The sequence below is a fragment of the Giraffa tippelskirchi genome, chromosome 7, assembly GCF_054371585.1.
Source record: "Giraffa tippelskirchi isolate mGirTip1 chromosome 7, T2T-mGirTip1v1.2.pri, whole genome shotgun sequence".
Taxonomy (NCBI): Eukaryota; Metazoa; Chordata; class Mammalia; order Artiodactyla; family Giraffidae; genus Giraffa; species Giraffa tippelskirchi.
The window spans coordinates 37,114,070-37,135,986 of NC_137281.1; the positions used below are offsets into that span (position 1 = coordinate 37,114,070).

Genomic DNA, 21,917 nt, shown 5'->3' on the forward strand with positions numbered 1-21,917 from the left:
CCTCTTGTTTGATTTCCATGTTTCAGCTTGCTTCTAAAACACTAAAATGACCTGTTTTTATTTTCTACCACACTTTTATTTTGAAAAATAAAAAATGAATTACTAAAAAATTGTTAAAATCTACAGTATGTAAAACCAACTTTAGGATTCAACACATAATAAGCAACATTAATATATGAAGATGATAACTTTAAAAAGTTTGTGATTTTTATATGTTCATTGAAGGCGTTCATGAGCCCTAGAAACACTTTACAAATGCCCCACTTTGTGAGCAAACACGCCTGAGATGTTGGGCTTGGCACCCCCAGAGGGAAAATCAGTCTTGGCTTGGCCAGTTCCAGTGACAAGACAACTGTTTTTCCTGAGAGCTCCCTGTGCTGACCTGGCTCTGAATCTTTGAAAATTCCTCCCTAAGTCAGGCTGAAATCCACCCTTCCTTAAAATTTAGCCCTTTGCTACTTGAAACCCACAAACTAATTTAAATTTAGAGGGAATTTCCCATCTTTTTCCCAGCAAAAGCAAGTGTACCTGAGACTTGGTACCAGATAGAGGACTTCATGTCTTCCTCGGCACGTGATGGCTATCCTGCAGTTTGAAGGGCCCGGTGGTGTTTAATAGGGAGCAGTGTGTGCTGCCATGCATGTGTGCTAAGTCGCTTCAGTCCTGTCTGACTCTGCCATCTGATGGACTAGCCTGCCAGGTTCCCATGTGCTGAGTGAATGGTAATCCATTCAAGGTGTCCCACTCCCTGGAGGTTGCTGGAGGGAGCGGTCGCCGGAGGGAATTACTATTTGATGTTCAAGAGAAAGGTGGGTCTTGTGATTTAGAACTCAGGATGCAGATTGCCTACATGTGCCCAGTGTGAAGAGCCAGCCTGTGCTGAGTGCATGGGTATGGGGGGTCAGCCATCCCTGCTAACAGTCACCTTGCCACTTCCTGACGGAGGCAAGTTATTGATACTCTGGGATTCCATTTCCTCCTTCCTATAAAAAAGATAAAAAGACTTACCTGGTGGTTCAGGGGTAAAGAATCCACCTGCCAATCCAGAAGACACAGGTTGGATCCTTGATCCAGGAAGATCCCACGTGCCATGGAGCATCTAAGCCTCCTATCAGTTGTGTGCCACAAGTGATGAGCCTGCACGCTAGAGCCTGTGCTCCCCAATGAGGAGCCACCGCAATGAGAAGTCCACGAACTAGAGAAAGCCCGAGCACCGCAAGGAAGACCCAGCACAGCCAAATATAAATAAATAATTAATTTAAAAGATGATATTTCAATGTGGGGGAATAAATGAGACAGTGGCTTGGTTCCAAGCACAGGCTTCCCAAATGGTGTCCATTTTGATCTCTACATCCACACTGACATTAATGCAGCTTCCAATAAGCGCTTGGAGAAAGGCTTATGGGTTTGCAACCATGCTTAGGGTGAGGCCAGAGACGGATAGGAACCTTGCTTATCCAGTGCCCACAGGGCCTGTGCATGTCCTCCAAAAAGCCCCACAGAATAAGTCACTGTACCACCATTTGAGCAAACTCAGTGAACCTGCACGGTCTGGAGTGACTGCTAGTTACAAAGAGGTAAAACAACTTGCCTAAAGTCACACAGTCCACAGTCAGAGATTTGAACCTAAAGTAATGTCTCACCTCCTGGTCTTGCCATGCTGTGTTGATTATGATGCTGCTAGATGCTGATCCTGCCTCTCCTTATTCAGAGCTGCAAGGGTGCTCAGAGACCGACCAGTTGTGCTCCTGGTTGGAGAGATGGGAGGATGAAGCCAGAGAGCTCACCGTGTATACAGTGACATACAGGGTTGTAACAGCCACGTCAGTGCTTTCCCACTGCTGCTTCTGTGCCAGGTGTTCATGTCCTCACCTGTCCTGGGATGACATGGTGCCTGGTAGGGGGTGAGGGTAGGAGGCTGCAGTCAGCCTGCAAGAGTCAGTCCAACCTGTGTCACTTGGTCACATAACCTCTCTGTGCCTAAGTTTCTTCTGCTCTAAAGGGCAAAATAATAGTGTCTGGCTCTCAGGATGAAAGAATGTAATACATGGGAAGACTTAAAATATGTTTGGCACTTAGTATCTATAATATCACCTATTTATTTACTGTGATTATTAGCATAAGAACCATTTTCCTCCTTTCAGAGAATCAAGCGAGGACAGGAGGCTTAGCTCTGGGTTCTGTGTTGTCCACATCAACCCTGTGAGCATGTGACCAGTTCCCCTGAGAGGGTTACCCTCCATTCAGGAAAAGAGGCATTGACCCTAGAGATAGAAGGCCATGAGCAAGACAGTCTGGGTCCTCCTATCAGATACAGAAGGATCCTGCCGTTTCTGCTGTCACCTGCCTCAGGATTTCCTTACTATTTTCTTTTCAATGATTTGTATTTTCTTGGGTATATCATATGAAAAATAAAGTTATATGAAAATTTCATTATATGAAAAATGACCACTACTGAAACGGTGAGTAAGACCGGAGTCAAAAACTCATATATACATCCCTTTTTTTTCTCATGTGTCACTCCCAGGATTGAGCCTTACATATTGAGAACTGCTGAAGACACCTCTGGCTCAAAGGGAGGTTTTCTCACTGACTTTCCCTTTCAATTCGGAAATGACAAAAAACCAGAAGGGAATAACTTCCCAGCACTGTGAGCCTGCCTGAGTAGCCTCTTTGTACCGTGTGCAGTTTTGCCTTTGAGAAAGGCAGCCGTAACTAGTATTTCCCTTTGGGGTTACTGTGAGAATTCAAAGAGCAAAAGTAATTAACAAGGCTTGGCACAATTTCCAAGGTGTGTAATTGTCAGGAAATTGTCAGCAATATTGACAGGGTAATACCCACTGGTCTTTCTTATTGAATGCCAGGTCTGCTTATGTCCCTGCGGGGGGCATCCTAGAGGGAACCTCCATCCTGGAGTGCAGAGGCTCCGTTACAGTTGAGGGAAGCCGCTGGAAAACTGAGGCAAAGGAGCGCCTGGAGAAACGCGCCATTGTCTCCTCAGGAAAGGAAAACGGAAGTGAGGACCAGCGGCCTAAGGAAATGTGGGTCGCGGGGCTGTTACAGGAGACGTTACAGGAAAACCGCAGCGAAAGGACCGTGGTGGGGACCGAGACAGGCCATGCCTGGGGACCCCGGGGAAGGGGAAATGGTGGCGAGGGTCACCTCCACCTTGGGTCTGGGGCACCACTCCCCGGCCTCCGCCAAGTGGGACACGAGCGAGCGGGAGGCGGGGGTGGTTCGCGACCCAGAGGCCGGCGGCGCCGGGTCTGTGGCAGGGAAGCAGCGAGGACACAGGAGCCCTGTTCCTAGACTCCCGGGAACAGGTGGCTGCTCACGTGGGGAACATGGGGCGGGCGGCCGGGGAGGCTGGGACACCGCTTACCGCTCAGCACACGGCCCCTCGGCTCCAGCCCGGGCGCTGGGGGCGGGGCGGGCGCAGGGGGGCGGGGCCTCTGCCCGCGGGCCCCTCCCCTCCGAACACGGGACGGGCTCTGGGCTCCAAGGCCTCCCACCCGACCAGTGGGTCTGCTTCACCACTGCTTTGGACATTGGACCTCGCCTTTCCTCCTGATGGACCCCAAGTGCTCCTGCCCCACTGGTGAGGGACCCCTGGATTTGAGCCCTACTGATGCCTGCTTCCCAGGCACAGGATAGAGGATCCCTAGGGTTCCAGAAGGGAGTGTGTGGAGTTTGATCGCAGGGGGACCCCTGTCACTTACTGGTCCTGGAATGTCTTCCCAGCCAGGCTCCTGAGAGCATTTCAGGCTCCCTTGGCCTCTATTCTAAATTTGAGGGCACCGAGGCCCCACACTGTCCTTCTTCTCCTCACCCAGGGGGTCAGGGGACAGCAAGACCAGGACCCAGTTCTATGAGAAAGGCTTGGAGCTGCCAGGTTTTGATGGCAGGAGGGGACATGGTGCCTCTTGGGGTTCAGGACATAGACTTGGCCCCCAGCCCCGGTCAACCTGGGCTGGGTCTGGAGCCTGGGGCCTTCCCTGGTAAGGGGATCTAATTTCCTGGGACCCAAAGAGAGGAGCTGGGGCTTCTCCATCTGCCTGAGTGGAGGGGGGCTCTCCCAGGGCTGGTCCTGACCCAGAAGCAGGGGGAGGGCCCTGCTGATGGCTGCGGTGGCTCCTCCTTCCCCCTGCTCACCACTGGCCTTTCCCTTCCTGGCTAGCGCCTCTTGTATCTGCACTGGCTCCTGCACCTGCAAAGCCTGCAGATGCCCCTCCTCCAAGAAGAGAAGAGTGCAGGGCCTCCTCTGGAAACTTGGGGGCTGATCTGAGTCCTAGGAGGGACCCAGAGCTCAGCAGCCAGGAGCAGGACACTGACTGCACTTCCTGGCACCTGCCTCACCGGGAACTGATTCTGAATCAGCTGAAATCACCTCAGAGATGACTGAGCATCAAGCTCTCACTAGGGAACGGGGAAATGGAGGCCCGGACGGTCCCAACCAAACAAACTCCGACACTTCACTACACCTAGTTCTCCTGCCTCCTGATTCAGGTTTCTGAATCCTCTCATGGACTGAAGCACCTTAGGGACATGAGCTAGTGACCATGTGTGGCTTCACTGACTTGGTCCTGCCCTTTCCTGTAGAAGCAGCCCAGACCATCCCTATTCCCACTGGGAGGTGCTCTGTGAAGCACCTCCACCTTGACCTGGAGGACATTCTTTTTTAAGTGATGGCTCTGGGAACTGGCTTTCTCTTGTCCCCAAAGGCCCTGGTCACTGTCTCTCTGAGGCCCTATACCCTGTCCTGGGCAAACATGGGGCAGGAAAGCTTAACCTGGTAACCAACAGCAATGATCTCAGGACAGCAGACTCCATGAAACTCTGGATCTGGGCATCAGGACAGCTTGTGTCAGGCCTGCTGGTGGGAAGGGTTGCTCGATAACGTGTGCTCTGACTACCTTGCCGTTGCTTCCCCAGGCTGATGCTCCTGCAGCCCTGTGGGCTGTGCCAAGTGTGCCCAGGGCTATGTCTGCAAAGGGGCCTCGGACAAGTTCAGCTGCTGCGCCTGATGTAAGGGAGACCCTGCCCCAGGTGTCCATAGAGCAACCAGGACAAACCTGCAGTTTATTCTTTTTCATACAACCTGACTCGATGCCACATTCCTGTTTCTATGAAATACCTGAGTGGTAATAAAAGTTGTTGACTTTATTCTGGCCCTGTTTTCCTTTGTTTGTCTTGGACACAGAAACTTCATATCCATGAGGACTGGGGTGATGAACTGGACCAGAAGCCCAGAGACCTGGGTTCTGGACCAGATAGTAGTCCCTTCACACCCCTATTCATTGTGGTCACCTCTAATATCTTCAGCTTCTAAGCTCAAAATGAAAGCATCGTCCAGATGATTAGGGCATCAGACAAAGGCAGGTTTCACTCTATTGATGTTAAGAGTATGGTTTGCAGAGAAAGTTTTCAATTCCTCCTTTTCCTTCTCTGGGAATCCCCGCAAACTCAGTTTTGGTGAGAGCCTGGAAAACTACTTGGAGGGGATGAAATCCAACACACCTCTTGCTTGACATCTACACAGGGCTGGCTTCTAAAACACCATGGAAAAAAAAATTTTTTTTTTTTTTTTACACCACAGTTTTAAACTTTGGTCAATAAAAGGATTTCTAAAAGTTTTTTTGAAACAAAATATATCAAACCCATTTTTCCCTTCAACACATACATTCACCTAAATATGTGAAGAACAAATTACTAGCATTAGAAACTTTTATAAGCTGCACGTATACTCACTGAAGGTGTGCACCTATTCTGGATACGCTTCACCACTGCCCCGTTGTGTGGACCACACGTGCCTGGTGTGGCTCTGCTCCCCTCCTCCTCACAGGGAACATCGGTTTTGGTTTTCCTAGTGCTGCTGACAGGAGCCCTGACAGGTCCTTGCAGTGGCTTGACTCTGAATATTTGCAAGTTCCTCCCTAGGTCAGGCTGAAAGCTGCCCTTCCCTCAAAGCTAGCCCTTGGCTAGTGGAAATCCACATACTCACTTGGATAGGAGCGAATTTCCTAGCCATTGTTAAGGAAGGGTGAGTGTACCTGACACTTGGTTCCAAACGAAGGATTTCATGTTTTCCTCTGCGTGCTGATGTTTATTCAGCAGCAGGAGAGCCTGGTGGTATTTACTAGGGAGCAGCGTGTGCGGAGCGAATGGAATCGATTCCAGGTGTTCCGCCCCCTGGTGTTTTCTGGAGGGAATTGCTATTTGATGTTCAATCGAAGAGAAAGGGATTCTGTAGTGGCTGAATGGTAAAGAACCTGCCTGCCAATGCAGGAGACATGTGTTCTATCCCTGGGTTAGGAAGCTCCTCTGGAGAATGAAATGGCAACTCACTCCAGTATTCTTGCCTGGAGAATCCCGTGGACAGAGAAGCCTGACCATTTACAGTCCATGAAGTCGAGAAGAGTCGGACACGACTTAGCAACATAAGAATAACAACAACTACTATCTGTTACCAGCATTTCTCATGGGTCCCTTATAGAGGTCCAGGGAGAAGGCCTGCAATGAGAGTAAACTCCTCCATGGGCCCGTGCTCCTGAGGATTTTATACTCCCATAGTCGCCCACCGTTGGCCTTTTGCAGTTGATTCACATTTTAGACTCATTCTACTCACACATGCAGTGACTCCATCTTTCACCTGTTGGCAGACGGTCAGCCAGCATTCATGCCCATATCTCCTCCACAGTACCTGTCTTCCCTGACACTTCAGGGTAATGGTTTGCTTTGTAGCCTCTCTGAAACAGTCGGAAAAAGTCAGGACTTTGAAGATGATTCATTTTTTCTTTCTGATAAGGTGGGAATGGCATTAGTTAGAAATTTCTACAGCCCAGGAGAAGCCAGAAATCACCCCAGGGAATCTGGAAAAGACAGTTTTCAGGTGACACTTCAGGCACTCACTCCAAGGTGGTCACTGCTTGGACCTGACGTGGTCCAGGCCTCAGAAAGGGTTCATATGAGTTGTTGGAAGAGATGGCCCCAGGGAGGGGCCTGGAAGGACAATACGTAAGTGGAAGAAAGAATTGCAGACCTGTGGGAGGGCCAGTAAGGGCCAGGCAGCCATGCCACAGTGTCGCCATGCCCAGTCCCCCTCTTTCCCACCCCAGGGACATCCTCTGTGTCGCCTCCATCTCTACAGGCAGCTGCACATGGAGGAGGGGGACACGGCACTCTGGTCCCCCACATCCTCTCACTGGAGTTGTGGATGGCCCAGAGGCATGGAGCAGATGCAGCGTCCCCCTCAGCACCTCCCAGGGCCCAGCCTGCTCCACTCTGCATGCTCAGATGTCAACCCAGAACAGCCAGAGCACCTTCCTGCTAATGGAGCCCACTGTCTTCATCCTTCTCTCACTAATGAGGATGATTTACTCCAGCTCAAGACAAAGACATTGACTTGGTCTCCAAAAGAACATTTATTTCCAAATTGAGGCCACAGAAACAGAAACTCCCCCTCCCTGACCTCTGCCACTCCCATCTGATAATTCCTCAGTCTCCACAATAAGACGCCTCTTTGGGCCATAAACACTTCTAGAGTAACCTCCATCTGGGGACCCAGTCGAGCCTCCCATTCACAGCTCAACATGTTTTAACTGTGGTGCCTTCTTTGCCGCCTCCCCGGACAGAAGCTTATTCCAGAAAGCCACTTCCTTGTCTTTCAGCTTCTTGGATACCTGAGTGTTGACGCCAATCTGAAGGTACCCTTCTTTATGATCATATACCGGCCAATGGGGAAGCCCCTCCCCATTGGGGTCCCTGAAACAGAATCAAATAGAAATTCACCTAAGCAACAACGTGGTCCCAACAACCCTCTGAGATTGTCAGGGACCCCCTGGCTTCATTTCTGCCAAAGGCTCAGATGCCTCCAGAGACAGGAGGCTGACTATGTCTTGGGCAGCCAGTCCATCACAGGGAGCTCTCATGTCAGAGGTCACAGGGCGGGGCGTTTGACCATCACACGTTGGAAGCTCCCCACACACTGTCCCTTTTCCCTTCCCAACCCCGCTCCTTCTCTGCTAGCAGCTCACCCATTCCGAGCAAAGTTGGCCCAGTATTTCATCACCATCTTGCTGAGATTGATCTCCTCTTCTGAGGCACCATCTGTGGGGAGGAGACAAAGCCATTGCTACTCAAAGTGTGGTTCCTGGGCAATAGCAGCCCTTGAGAACTTGTTAGAAATTCAGAAATGGAGCCCTTACTCCAGACCTACTGAGTCAAAACCTGCATTGTAAGAAGATCTTGGGTGACTCAAGCACACTCTAAGCTTGACTGTCACCTACCAACACTGGACTCAGTGCAAGTCACTCAGTCGTGTCGGATTCTTTGCGACCCTCATGGACTGTACCCCCCGCCAGGCTCCTCTGTCCATGGAATTTTCCAGGCAAGAATACTGGTCGGGGTTGCCGTTCCCTTCTCCAGGGGATCTTCCCAACCCAGGGACTGAACCCTGGTCTTCCGCATTGCAGGTGGATTCTTTACCATCTGAGCCACCAGGGCTCAGTGAAGGGCTGGGGTTGATCCATAAGCTGACTGCCTTGTCTACTGTGCCCACCAGGCTGCCCTTCCCCCTTCAACGTTTCAGGGACACACCCCAGGGTTTCTGCTAGACTGACCCCACCTCCCAGGATGCTCTCCTTTGGGTCTTTTCTCACTTTCCTTGATCTACACATGTTTTCACAGAATCTGAAAAATAACCAAGCTGCAAGATCCTCAAATAGTCATCCATTAGGAAGTGTTCAGAGGCACAGCCCTGGGGTGTGTCACACACAAGCTGTCTATAACTGCTGATGGTGAAGACATTAAAGATCTTACAGACATTTGTGAGTGGTATTCCTTAAAATATTATAATTTAAGTATATTTAATTTAAAAAGATATGAGCTTTAGATGGATGGTTGTATATACAGCCACACACACATTAGTCCTTGTTCTAGGTTAGCAGCAGTTCTAACCTTACTCTCACTCACATTCTCATGTGCTCTTATGAGTTCGGAGTGAGTGGTGGCCCTCTAGCCCTGAGCAGGGCCCTGTGCGTGACCCTGCATTTTAAGAAGATCTGGGGTTATTCAAGCACACTTTAAGCTTGACCTGCTGATGCCCAGGTTTGGATTCTTAGAGTGACCATGGATGAAGGCACAAGGATACGCCTTTTCCATCATGTACATTAGAACCAAAAAAAGGTTGGGAGTCTGTCCTTCAACACTGTTTTGGTGAAAGTAAGACCTGGAGAGAAGGAGGAACTGGACCAAGGTCACCAAATCAAAACTTGAACCCCGATCTTCTAACTCCAAGCTTATAGTCATCAAAGGGCCCTTACCTTTCAGAAATGGAGCCCCGAAGACAGAGAAGAGCTCATCCCCGTGGTCTCCTATCACCGTCTTTGGTTTCAGCTCTGATGAGAAGCTTGGGCGATAATGAAACTCATACATGTAGGTTGGGGCTCCAGCATCTGTAAGACATGTATTCATACACAGTTCATTTCAGCAGACGCACACCTGCATGGTATCAAGGTCTTGAGAGGGCGTGAGCAATCAGGAAATTGGTGGCACACCTGGTCCTGAGTGAACAACAACAATGTTATTAGCAGCTGCCCACTGTGAGAACCAACTGTGTGCCAGATGCTGTGTGTCCCTGCAGGAAGTCCCTGGTTATTAGCACAGCAGAGAAGGAGTTTGGGGAAAATTCTATGACTTAAGAGTGTGTTAGTGGTGAAGGTAGAACTAGATTTGAGCCATGTATTTATTGAATGAATGAATAAATGTTGAAACTTTGAGGAAATTGATTCAAAATAACTATCATTATAGAGGCATTGGGTCAATACATGTAAATGTCTTTGCCTACCCATGCATTCACACCCTAGAACATCTAGATACATACAGCTTATGTACACAGAAATACTACTACATTTCACTGATATATGTGTGCTAAGACATTTCAGTCTGGTCTGACTCTTTGCCACCCTATGGACTATAGCTCGCCAGGCTTCTCTGTCCATGGGATTCTCTAGGCAATAATACTGGAGTGGGTTGCCATGTCCTTCTCCAAGGGATCTTCCTGAGCCAGGGATTGAACCAGTATCTCTTATGTCTCTTGATTCTTTACCACTAGCACCACCTGGGAAGCCCACATTTCATGGAGAGCCGGTTACTTTTCATTCCTGTGGAGAATACCTGCAGCACAACAGGTGCCTTCGATTCTGCCTATTTTTGAGCATTTCCAGTGTTTTTCTCACCTACTCAGTGAAGCAAATTCAAGGAAATTCAAGTTGCTGGCCTGAAAGTGCAGATATTGAAACACAAACCTATGCAGAAAGAGGACAATTATTGCCCATGTCTCAGGAAACCTCAATCCAGCATTTCCTTTGTGTCTGTCTTCTCACATGTCTTGCTTCCTGCATGGCCCGGGGAGTGTGCAGCAGTGGCAGAAGGGTGAAGGGGCTGAGGAAGGGGACAGTCCCTCTCTCCTGGCCTCTCTCATCCCCTCCCCTCTCCCCTCTCTCCACCCCCTCTCAAAGCCCCAAGAAGATATTACTTTGTCTGCTGATGCTTCAGCAGAGATGCCCATTTTGCTCCTTCAGGGCTAACTCGTGGGTCCCGTACCTGGGGAGCTCTGTGCTTTGCATTGATTGTTATGCCACAGCTAGTGACTCTACTAGGGAAGGGTCAGGCCCCAAGGCAGACTGGTGTGGAATATCATAACTTATCCCTGCTTTGTGACACTATCACATTTGGAAAATGCAGAAAAAAGGAAAATGAACAAAATGATCACTTATAATCACACTGCTCAGAGAAACCTCTGCTAATATTTTAGCATTATGTATAAAAAATAAGGGTATTATTGGATATATAGTTTTGTAATGACTATAATAATCTCTTTATATTATTGAATATTTGTACACTCCATGGTGTAAAAATATACACCACCGCGACAGGAGGATGTAGAATAATTTAGTTGCCTCCGTCTTCCACCCCATCATGTCAGCCTTGGTTTAGCAAGAGGTGTTGTTTGGAGGAAACAATTCTTCCATGGTTCCATAATCCACGTGCTAAACAGCTGCTTCAGGGTCAAGCAGCAATTGTTGTGACGAGGGTTTACTCTTGCCTCTGCCACTCAGAAGTGTTAGGAACTCTGGGGACTTCCCTGGAGGTCAAGTAGTTAAGACTCCACACTTCAACGGCAGAGGGCGCAGGTTACATGCTGTGTTAAAGGCATTAAACTGCTTCTATAGCCCAGCTTAACAGTTTCACTCCTAAAAACCAACCCCAAGAAAATGATTTCAGACTTGGCTAAAGATATATGCACATGAGGCTGAGTACGATGTTGTGTGTAGCATCAAAACTAGCAGCTTGGCTAAATAACCACTAGGACAGGGACACTGAAGGAAATCTAATCCATCAAGCCATGAAATAATTGAGATTTTCCATGAATCAGCACTGACAGCGAGGAAATGCCTACAATACAGTGTTCCGTGAACAACATAACATAATAATTAATTTTAAAATTATACATAAGACATGGAAAGATTAATAAAAGAAAATATGTTAAAACTTTATAGCTGATACTTTAGGTGAAGGAATTATGAGTGATACATAGTTGCATCTGCATATGTTCCCTTATTTTAAAAATTTCTACAATGGTAAGATTAATTTCATATTCAGAAAATGCTTTTTTTTTCTTAGACAAACACTTTTTTAATCAAAAAGAGATTGAGAGAAATACAACAATGAAAACATAACATTGATAAACTCCAGGAAGTGCTGGCAATAAGTCCCTGAATTCAAAGTCATGACATGTCATGTATATATATGACTGAGTCTCTCTGCTGTCCATCTGAAACAATCACAATATGGTTAATCGGCTATACTCCAATACGAAATAAAAAGTGTAAAAGAAAGAAAAGAAACAAAGTCAGGAGAAGTCAGATAAAAGAAAACTCAAGCCTAGCATGGCTGGGAGCGGCATGGATGCACAGGGCAATACTACAAATCAGACACACAGCAAGAGGCAAGACCAAGTACATGAAAGATTTGACTCTGGGCAGCCCCTGGCTGGTCATCAGGACCTTAGGAAGGAGGAAGTGGTAGCTGGCACCTCCAAATTACTGAATGTTTGGTGACAGAATATGTCAGCTGTAGCTACATTTTATTTGCTTATAAAGTCTCCAATGGTTAGGCAGAGAGGTCTGGACCAAAGCGCCATCTCCTGGCTTGCAGACAAGGTGAATGAGGGCTCCAGGAAAGGAAAGGTCCTGTGAGGAACTCAAAAGGTACCCAAAAGGAACACTTCTTCTCCAGGTGGGCTGATCCATCCCTGACCTCACACCCCACACACAGACTTGGGTCAACGTTGGAAGGTCCTGTGGCAGACACAGCACACACTGGGATAAATTTAAGTTGGCCACAAACATTGACATTTACCAGACCATCTGCTCCTACTCTTCCTTTGCATTTTGCAAAGTCCTATGCACTTTCTTGGTCCCAGACAACACTCCTTTTTTTTTTTGGCTGCACCGTGCAGCATGTGGGCTATTAGTTCCCTGATCAAGGCTCAAACCCCTGCACTCTGCCCTGGAAGCACAGAGTCTTACCCACAGACCATTAGCGAAGTCCCCCAGACAACACTCCTGATCCGACGCTTGGCCTCATGCTATCCCCAGCTCCACTGGCTAATAAACTAGTTTGCAGCTAGCTCTGACCTTGGAAGGCTTCTAAGATAAAACTTCCAGTATGTGCCCTGTGGCCCCACAGACTACTGTAACTCAGGTGAGGGCCCCTGGGCAGAGGCTGTTGGTGCTTCCCCATGTCCCCTCCTTCCCGGCACACTGGCCTGAGTTCTACCTCCTGCATCTGCAGCTCTTTGCCTGAGGTCTTCGGCAGCCAGAGACCACTCTGCCCACGTGTGCAGCAGGTCAAAGCACCAGGGAATTAACTGCCCTGGGGAACAGCCTTCAACCGATGACTCATGGAATTTGGAGGACAAATACCCCGGCTCTCTCGCCACTCACTCAGGCAAACCCTGAGCCACGTCTTCTGCTGATTCCCAGAGCTCCCCAGCTCCAGGTGTCCATGGTGGACACTCGCTCAACAGCACAGTGTAGCCTGACGTCCTTCTCCATTCATGTCTCTTCTCCACTCCTCTACCAGTGTTATCTGGGATCACCCCCAAATACACTACCTGCATTTAGATCCTTTTCTCAGAGTCTGCTTCTGGTGGAAACCAAGATAGGACAGTGCCCCAAATGCAATCAGTTCTGGATGGATGACCCTCAGCAGTTTCCACCTCTGTGTTGGTGCCGAGGTCTGGGCAGGAGTCAGTGATGGTGGCGTGGTGGTGACCCCCTCCTGTTCAATGTGAGGAACTCACCTCTGTGGCGATGGGCCACATTCACAGATGGGACACCAAACATTACATCTGCTATCAAGTCCAGGAACAGGTCTTTCTTTTTGACAGGGTCATCTATCCCTCCTAAATACTTGTCAATGGCCACTGGAGCCAGTTCCTCAGGAATGCTCTGAAATAGATCAAGTGAAGGTGACCACTGTTAAAATTAAATACAAAATAGAGGCCAGACTTATGAATTATCCGTGCAGACAAAACCATTTAAGCCATGGAAACAAAACTGTAGCTTTTCATGCACATAAACAAAATCTAATTTAGGTTATTTTTTGTAAAACCCTCTGACAATCACAAAATAAACTTAAGTCATCTCTCTAAACTGGCATGAGATAACCACTTTTAATCAGTCCTTTGCCACCTGAAAAACTCTATTGCAATAAGCAATCACTGAACAGGTGAACAACTTCCTTATTTTCACTTTAGAAGCCATGCTGTAACTTCACACCTCTGAGTTCCCTTGATTCCAGGACTCTTACCAGGATGGGGTAGGACTGCCACATGAGTGATGTGGCCATCTTCTGGTCCAGCTTGTCTTCAGAGAGTGGATACCTCATGAGCTGTTAAAATAAAGGTTAAGCAATTGTGAAATCATCAGGTAATGGCAGGAAAAACCAAAGTGACCAAGAGACCAAACTAATGTGGGCTGAAGGTCACTTTGTCATTCTTGATGGGCTTGGGTCTTAGATGAGTTGGGTAAAATCAATGAATCAAATGGACTTTCATATCCAGAGATCAAGGACTGCAAAGAGAATAATGTAATTGTTAACAGAAGCTGTCTCAGTCTTTGAGTGTGTGTTCACACACACACACAGATGCACGTGTGCAGGCTCAGTCTCTAGGTCGTGTCTGACTCTTCATGACCCCATGGCCCTTCCAGTCTCCTCTGTCCATGTGATTTTCCAGAATACTGGAGTGGGTTGCCATTTCCTATTCCAGGGGAATCTTTCTGACCCAGAGATTGAACCCACATCTCATGCTTGGAAGACAGATTCTTTACTACTGAACCACCAGGGAAGCATATACATACATACATATACACACACACAGACACACAGACACACACACACACACACACACACACACAGGCTTAGAGTCCCCACAGTGGTCATTAAGACAGAAAGGGAAGGTCTCAGCCAGTCTAGCGTTGAAGTGGAAGGCTCTGGGGCAGTGACACAGCCCCACAAATACCCCGCCGTGTCAGGTAACTGAGAAAGCTCCAAATCCTGCCATTATGACTTCGGTCCTTTGGTAAAACCTCTGAAATCATGCTGAAGAACCACAGAACTCTGCACATAACAACTCCATCAAAACTCTGTCCTAAGATACTTGACTAAACTCCAGGACAGCTGCAGAAATCTTAAGGCCATGTCCCTAGGATGACCGCAGGCCCCATTAAAGAGCTGTGGGCTGCCAGGAGATTTTACTGTTTGTTTCAGCCAAAATCTGGTGATGGGCAGGTAGGTCCATGAAACCCCTCTTCGAGCAGTTACTTTAGAAACCTTCTCATTATAAAACTTTTCTTTGCCCCTTTAGATGTAACTCTTCCACCACAAACTGTTTGCTCAAGGATCTGAGAGCCATCTCTATGAACAACAAACATTCAGGGGATAATTCTTGCCCTCTCCTCCAGTCCCTGTGAGATGATAAAGCCTAACTTCAGTGGGGCCCTTGATTCTACTTACACCACTGCCTCCTGTCATAAAGACAGAAGTTTGTTTCTTCTGCCGATAAATGCCAGCTAACAGATCCAGGCTTTCATTTCAGGGATTGGGTTCAGTTCACGATGGATCTTTTTCCTAGAGCAGGGGTGTAACTGAACCAAATCTGTTACCACTTCACCTAGGGTCCGGCTTGTTTATCTTTGGCAGAAGGGAAAGTACTTCCTAACTTTTGAAGTCAGTTGTAACCCAGGGAGATGCAGGCTCCTTTGACTCTTTCCAGTGAGGTGACCGACAGCATGGATGCGGGGTGGGGTGGATTTATGGAGAAAGCATGAAAGCACCAAGCCCGAGGAGAGAGGCTGCAGGTCCCAGACCCCATTCTCCAGAGCTCCCGAGCCCCTTGCCCTTTCCAAGCCTCGGGTTTTTCGTCTGCCCAATGATGATCTCCATCAGCCCTCCTGGAACCAACATTTCAGGTTTCATGGATGGGAGGACAATCACAGAGTGTGTGGGGATGTGGGTCCCCAGGGCTACATCTCCCAGATGACAGTGTGGACAATCAGAGACGGTTTCCATGGAAATGTCAACTTGTGTATGAATGGGACAGCTGCCCTGGTCCCAGAGAGGGGTCTGCAGAAGGAAGGGTCCTGTGACCAGAGACATGACGGGTGACGTGACCAGAGATGGGAGGGTGATGTGACGGGCAGGGGAGACAAGTCTACGAGGGCTGCGCTTTCTCACCAGTGGCAGAAGCCAGCCAGACTCTTGCTTGTTGATCCCAATGATGTAGGGAATGGTGTTGAAGTTCTTTTCAGCCAGCATCTCCTCTGGCATCTTTGGCAGCAGCACTCCGTCAACCACAGTGGTCAGGAAAGGATGGTTCTGGGGAAGAGGGCAGAGTATTGTTTGTGCTTCCCCTTTCAGGTCACACCCGCATCCCTGTCTCCACCTGCTGGAGCTCACAACCAGCATGTGCTCGTGGCCGGTTGCCACACGCTCAGGGCTAAGTCTGTGGACCCCAGAGGGCAGAACTCTGACCAGGAGAAAGCAGTAGTCAGGTGATGGGGGCAAATCGTCACTCAAATTTGTATAAAAATATATAATATAATGTGTATTTATTTGAAAAGCATACATTAATATATCCCTATGCAACTCTCCATCTACAGTCAGTTCTTGTAAGCATCTCTTACAGGACACCAGCCTCACAAGGAAGCCCACCCTTTTTTTGTCACTTTAGCAAAGCTATAAGATAACTAACTTTTGAACCAGGCCTCCCAATGCTCTACTCATCTTCAGCCCAAGCACACCTTTCAGACCTTTTAATCACCCAATGCCCTGCCCAACTTGTTGGTTCTTCCCATAGATCAAAGAAGCAGAAATGAAGGATAAGAAATTCACAGATGATCGGACCTCTTCCCTAGCTGACCCATCTGGCATCTCCCAAATATAAGAACAAGATAACACCCAGAGGAAGATCAGGAGGAGTCTACAACCTGTACACGAGCCTGCAGGCAAACAGGGATGGTGACCACTCTGGACCCCCCATCTCAGGGATGAACTGAGATGACTTCTCTGTTGCTCCTTAAAAAGTTTCATGGCCAAACAGAAACTTGGTGGGTTTTGGAAGGACACTGAGTCCACCATCTCCCCAGATTGTGAGCATTCTGATTAAAGGTCGTAATTGGCCAGCAGCAGGACCCCCTCTTGATTTGGCAGCATTTTCATTATTCGTGATACTTATGTTCTATAAAGTCACCATGACTCTGATTTAGTGAAGGCTGAGTCGCTGCCCTGGCGAAATAAGGGATCAGGTTCCTGAGAGCCTTTCGTCACATTATTTCAACCTTGTTCTGTAAATGTTTCTGTTTAAAGATAGCTTATGTAATAAACATTTCTTACAGATAGTTTGTTATATGTAATATTTATTGATAATAAAACACCAGTCAACAAGGGCTCAATGTTTTTCAGCCCGGGGAGGCTTCTGTTGGAGTTTCCTGCATGGCTGGGAGGGGAGTGGTGTCCTGAGGACTGAGATTCATGGCTCCTTTCCCCACAGATCTGGAAACAGTGTGACTTGCACAGGCAGTCACAACCCTGAAGCCTTTAACCCTGAAGCCCCCCAGGAGACGATCCGGGCTCCTCATGAAGGCTTCTGAAGAGCCCCTTACCCAGTCATCTCCACTCCCCGCAGTGGAGGTTTCTCATCCACCTTCTTCCAACAGGGAGTTTTTAGGAATATATACAAGACTAGAGGCTGGCTGGGGACAGGGACAGAGAGTTGATGACGGAGAGCACTGGCCTGGGGGGCGGGGAACAGGTTCTGGTCCCATTATATGGTCGTCCTAGCTGTGAGACCCAGGAGGACACAGCCCCTCTCTGGGTGTCTGCACTACAAACACTAGGATTTACTAGGATTCCACACGAAGAATTCTTTCATTCTTTCCTAATCATTAACTGAAGCTTAAGGTGTCAAGACTTAAAATGTGTAATCAAGAAACCAAAAGTCCTTACCTCTCTAGGGTCTCCATATAAATCAAGGGTGAAAAAGTTCTGTGAAGACAAAGACAGAGGTTGTGGTGAGGAGGCTTCCTGGGAGGAAGCTGACCTCTGTGAGCTGTGCCCAAAGATACCAAGTGCTCCCTCCTGGCGCCTTCCCAGCTGGGCTGAAAGGAAGCGGGCAGGACCCCCGCCCCTGGGGACAAGCAGAGGGTGCGGGTGTGGGACGGGGAGGGGGCTCTGCAGAGGACTGTTGTCAGTGCCTGCCCTGCCCTCCACCCATTCCCCCTTCCTGCTCCTCCAGGCAACAACACCCCAGTTTTACTTTGGGGGACCCCCTCTTCCCCACTCTAACTCCATGATTGCAGGCATCTGTATGTGACCTCTGGTGCACCAAATCCCTGAATACAGGGACTGCTTCAGGGGTGGACATGTGCCCATGTCAGTTCAATAGAGTTTACCCAAATTTTTGCTGCAATTGTTGGGAAATGGGGTTTCTAAGCAGATTGTATGTAAGACTAGAGTACTGTTGCTGTCTTTAACCTCCCCAGGGGACAAATCAGTCTGAGAGTGAAACCAACACAGAAAGTTAAAAGCTGAGGGATAGAGACAGTTTCTTAATAATATCATATGTGCATCTGGATGTAGCTATGCCTGAAGCCATCCACTCTTGGATCTGTCAGTGAGTTACCTGAAGATTCTGTCACAACATATTCCTTTCTCTTCTCAAGGCACTTTGAGATAAGTTTTCTTATATTGCATTAGAAAATCCTGACTCATACAAGCTGACTGAAATTCACCCCACTCCACACTTCTCTTTGTTGTGAGCTTACCAAGACTATACTAGTTCTACTGTGATGCTGAAGCTAACAAGCCTGACCCTGTAAAGGGAAATCCCAGTAAGGATCCCTCCATTATGTGTTGTAGGCCCACAATCCAGGTGTGTGTGTGTGTGTGTGTGTGTGTGTGTGTGTGTGTGTGTGTGTGTAATGGGGAGAAAAGATAATCCTGGAAACACTTCCACATGATCTCAGAAGATCTCAGAAGAATAACATGGACTCTTAGGTTCTCTGGGTTTTCCCAAAGTCACCAAATCTCCCCTTGCAAGCTGGATTTCTTGTGCCACATGGAATTTCAGAAAGAAATTTACACAACCAGAAAACAGTTGTGTTTTTATCTTTGAGCACAGTGGTCACCTTATTTGAGCCTGAGAAACCAAGATTCAAGGCTACTTTGGACTTAACCCATGGAAATAGAGCAGAGTCCAGTGCTGGAGGCTGGCCCTGGGGAGTCCAGGAGTAGCCTCAGGACTCCAGGGTCCAGACAGAGAGTCCAGGTGCTCAGGCTACTCCAACAGTTTCCATTGGCTCTAAATGTGGTGTTCTCTGGGTATCTGTCTTGCTGTAACTTCCTGTGATGACCCACCATCATAGCCATCAATCTTGAAATGTCACTTTCTCTGTGAAGCAGCCCTGCTTATTATAATGAATGCTTCCTCTCTCTCTACTCCCACCACACTTAATCCACATAAGTCTATGTGTGTCTTTCTCCTACAGGGACTATATCCAATTATGTCTGCATTATCCACTCTGTTACCTCCCCCCATATACCTAAGCAGAGATGGATGGATGGATGGGTGGTTGAGTGGATGGATAAATGGACGCATGTATGGATGAAATTGATCACTATCTGGAGTATGGATGAACTGGGGGGATAACTGGCCAGATGGATTATACCCAGCAGATTATCTGATGGATGGTTCACTGATTTTTCAGAGATGGGTGATAAAATATAGATAAAGAGATGATTGGTAACAGATGAATGAATGTTATAGATGAATTTATATTAGACTGATGAAAAGATACTGATGAATTGAATTCATTGATACATGGACAGATGTATAATAAGATGATGAACGAATGATGGATAAATGAACAGGTGGATGGATGAATGGGTAGATAAACAGTTATGACAGAATCATGATTGAGGCAGACATGCAGAAAACCTAGAAAACTGGGCTACCACTGGGTCATAACTGAGGTGGTTTGCAGACAAGGTGTGGCAAGGTTTCTGAAAGTACTTGTTTTACATAACCCCATTCCTAAAATTCAAGGTGATAACTATCTCTGAGCATATGTAATCTTTAATTTCTTAAAAATATATCAGAAAACAAGATTGGAAAATGTTAAGTTTTGATAAACATGAGGGGTCATTGTTCAGTTGTTCATTTTGTTATTTATTGTCTTTGCTAACATCTGAGATACTCATAATAAAAAAAGAAAGAAGGAAATTTCCCATTCAGATCCAGAGGCTGACACTGCTTCTGGGAGGTGAGAAACTGTCCCAGGTAGTTTTTCTAGGGAAAGAGGACTGAAGCTGAAATGATGAAGCCTGGGGCCATGTTTCCAGGGTGGGGGGCTTGTTTTTCCAAGAGAGTGGATGCACTTACCATCTTTTGCGTTACCTCCAAGAGCTCATCCTCTGTCTTCTGGCGCAGGCAGTGAACAAGGACAGCCGAGGTGATGGTTTTGCACCCAGCAATGACAGCAATTTTCTGTCGAGATCACAGGTGACAGCAGAATTCAAGAGCCATGCCTCTTCCCTCCATCAATACCAAAGTGTTCTGTCCCAACCTCCCTTTCTATAGGCAGTCCGTGGCAGCAGTAAACACCCCAGACCAGTAGGTCCTGGGCCCCAGGCATGCCAGTTATACTCCTCAGCTCCTGCTGCTTTATCTCTGTTAAATTGGACAGAATGATCTCAAAGCTGAACATCTAAAGAGAGGCAGCACGGAGCGGGTGCTTAAGAGCCTGGAATCCAGAATCCCAGTTTCTAATTTCAAATCTTGGCTCATCCTATTAACAGCCATTTGGCCTCAGGCCAGTCAGTTGCAAAGTGCAGCCAGAGGGGAAGATGCAGAAGAAGAGAAGTCAGGCGCCATGATGACGGGACCCTGGAGAGTGTGCACGGGCTGCCCAGAGCCTGGTCCAGTGTCTGACATACATCAATGCTCAGTATGTATTTGGTGGAAAAATAAAAAGGCACAGGAAGGAGTAGAGGAGAGAGAAACAGCGAGAATGTAAAATAAGAGTCTTAGATTCTTCATTCTTTGATTTCTTGTGCTGTTTGATAGCAAAATCCAGTCCCATCTCTGAGACCTTTCTTTCCTTTAAATAAGCTTCCCCTTTTGGACCTAAGCATGATTAATGGGCATCTGCTGTTAATATCCTAAAATTCTGAAAACATTCTCAAAAATTCTAAAAATTCATTGAGCCCCTTCTCTTCCTTTTCTACTTACGAATCCCTTCAGTCTGTGCTGCCCCCACCACTCTCCAAATCAGCTCTCGCAGCCTGATCAAGACGCTCTGTATCACTGACTCCAAGCCACATTCCTCAGCAGAGCCTCTGTGTTGCTCACACTTCCTTGTCTTCCTAACAGTCACCAAATAAAGGCACTGTCCTCACCAAGTCCTATGTAGTATGGCCCTGCCATGGTCTCATCCTCAGCTCTCTCCAGGTTTCTTCTGCACTTTCTGCTCTGCCCACATCAGCCTTCCTCAGTCTCTCAAGACATTTGCTCCTGCCACAGGGCATTTGCACAGACCGTTCCTGTTTCCTGGATATTCCTTGCTTGCCAAGTAATTTACTGCTTACCCTTCTCATCTCAACTCATTGATCATTTCTTTCTTTTTTTTCAGGAAGCCTTTCCTGATAACCTCCCCCTATTCCCTGGACTAAGTGCTCCTTTTGGATTCTGTTATGAACTCAGATATCTTCCTTTATTGCTCTAGGTACAACTGACATTTTGTAAATTGTAAAATTATGTAATCATTAATCTCTCTCTTCCTTGAGAATAGAATCTAGGTATCAGGTTATCCCCATACTATCTGTTGTATGAATCAATGAAGCCATGAAGAATTCTCTGGTACCCAGCCTAGTCACAAGGTCCCCAGGGAGAAACCACTCCAGGCCCACAAAGTGTAAATGAGTTCACTTGATCTCAGACCTCAAGGGAGATAATACACAATTACACACATTCAGTGCAGCACCCCACCCGGCACACTTTGGGAAACACGTTCAGTGGGTAGTGCATGGGGCTGGCAGACCAGAGGCATGAGCCTGAGTCCAGCTCTGCCCTCATCACTCACTGACCTTGGCGGGGCTCTTGTACGTCAGCTCTCTGCCTCAGTTTGCTCAGTGGTAGAACTGGGAGGTGGGGTGAGGTGTGTCCTCGCCCTTCCTGTTTAGCCATCTCACTTCTATGATTTTCTGAGGATGTCAGCCAGACTGCACTTTAAGGAAGGGCCCTGACAACTTCAGGAGAGCAGAGCAAAAGGTGTGGGGACAGTCCAGTGTGAGAC

The 21,917-nt window shown here is 47.7% G+C and overlaps 1 protein-coding gene, 1 long non-coding RNA gene and 1 pseudogene across 3 annotated transcripts in view; 2 read left to right on the forward strand and 1 right to left on the reverse strand.

Annotated features, from left to right (window-relative positions):
• Positions 1 to 3,570: 3,570 nt before the first annotated feature.
• LOC145513699 (metallothionein-1A-like) lies at positions 3,571 to 5,050 on the forward strand (annotated as a pseudogene).
• Positions 5,051 to 7,402: 2,352 nt separating this feature from the next.
• The window catches only part of LOC145513703 (liver carboxylesterase-like), a 28,950-nt gene continuing 14,435 nt past the window's right edge, over positions 7,403 to 21,917 (reverse strand). For both annotated transcript variants that reach the window (XM_081510706.1, XM_081510704.1), the window contains exons 7-14: positions 20,006 to 20,110; positions 17,572 to 17,610; positions 15,802 to 15,942; positions 13,876 to 13,956; positions 13,367 to 13,514; positions 9,321 to 9,452; positions 8,034 to 8,106; positions 7,403 to 7,761 (exon numbers count right to left, since the gene is read on the reverse strand). In XM_081510706.1, coding sequence (XP_081366832.1) covers positions 7,578 to 7,761; positions 8,034 to 8,106; positions 9,321 to 9,452; positions 13,367 to 13,514; positions 13,876 to 13,956; positions 15,802 to 15,942; positions 17,572 to 17,610; positions 20,006 to 20,110 — 903 coding nt within the window. In that variant the 3' untranslated portion in view covers positions 7,403 to 7,577. The remainder of the gene's footprint in view (positions 7,762 to 8,033; positions 8,107 to 9,320; positions 9,453 to 13,366; positions 13,515 to 13,875; positions 13,957 to 15,801; positions 15,943 to 17,571; positions 17,611 to 20,005; positions 20,111 to 21,917) is intronic.
• Positions 14,024 to 16,751, forward strand: LOC145513706 (uncharacterized). Its single transcript, XR_014059704.1, has 2 exons — positions 14,024 to 14,856; positions 16,424 to 16,751. It is a non-coding gene; the product is annotated as an uncharacterized LOC145513706 (long non-coding RNA).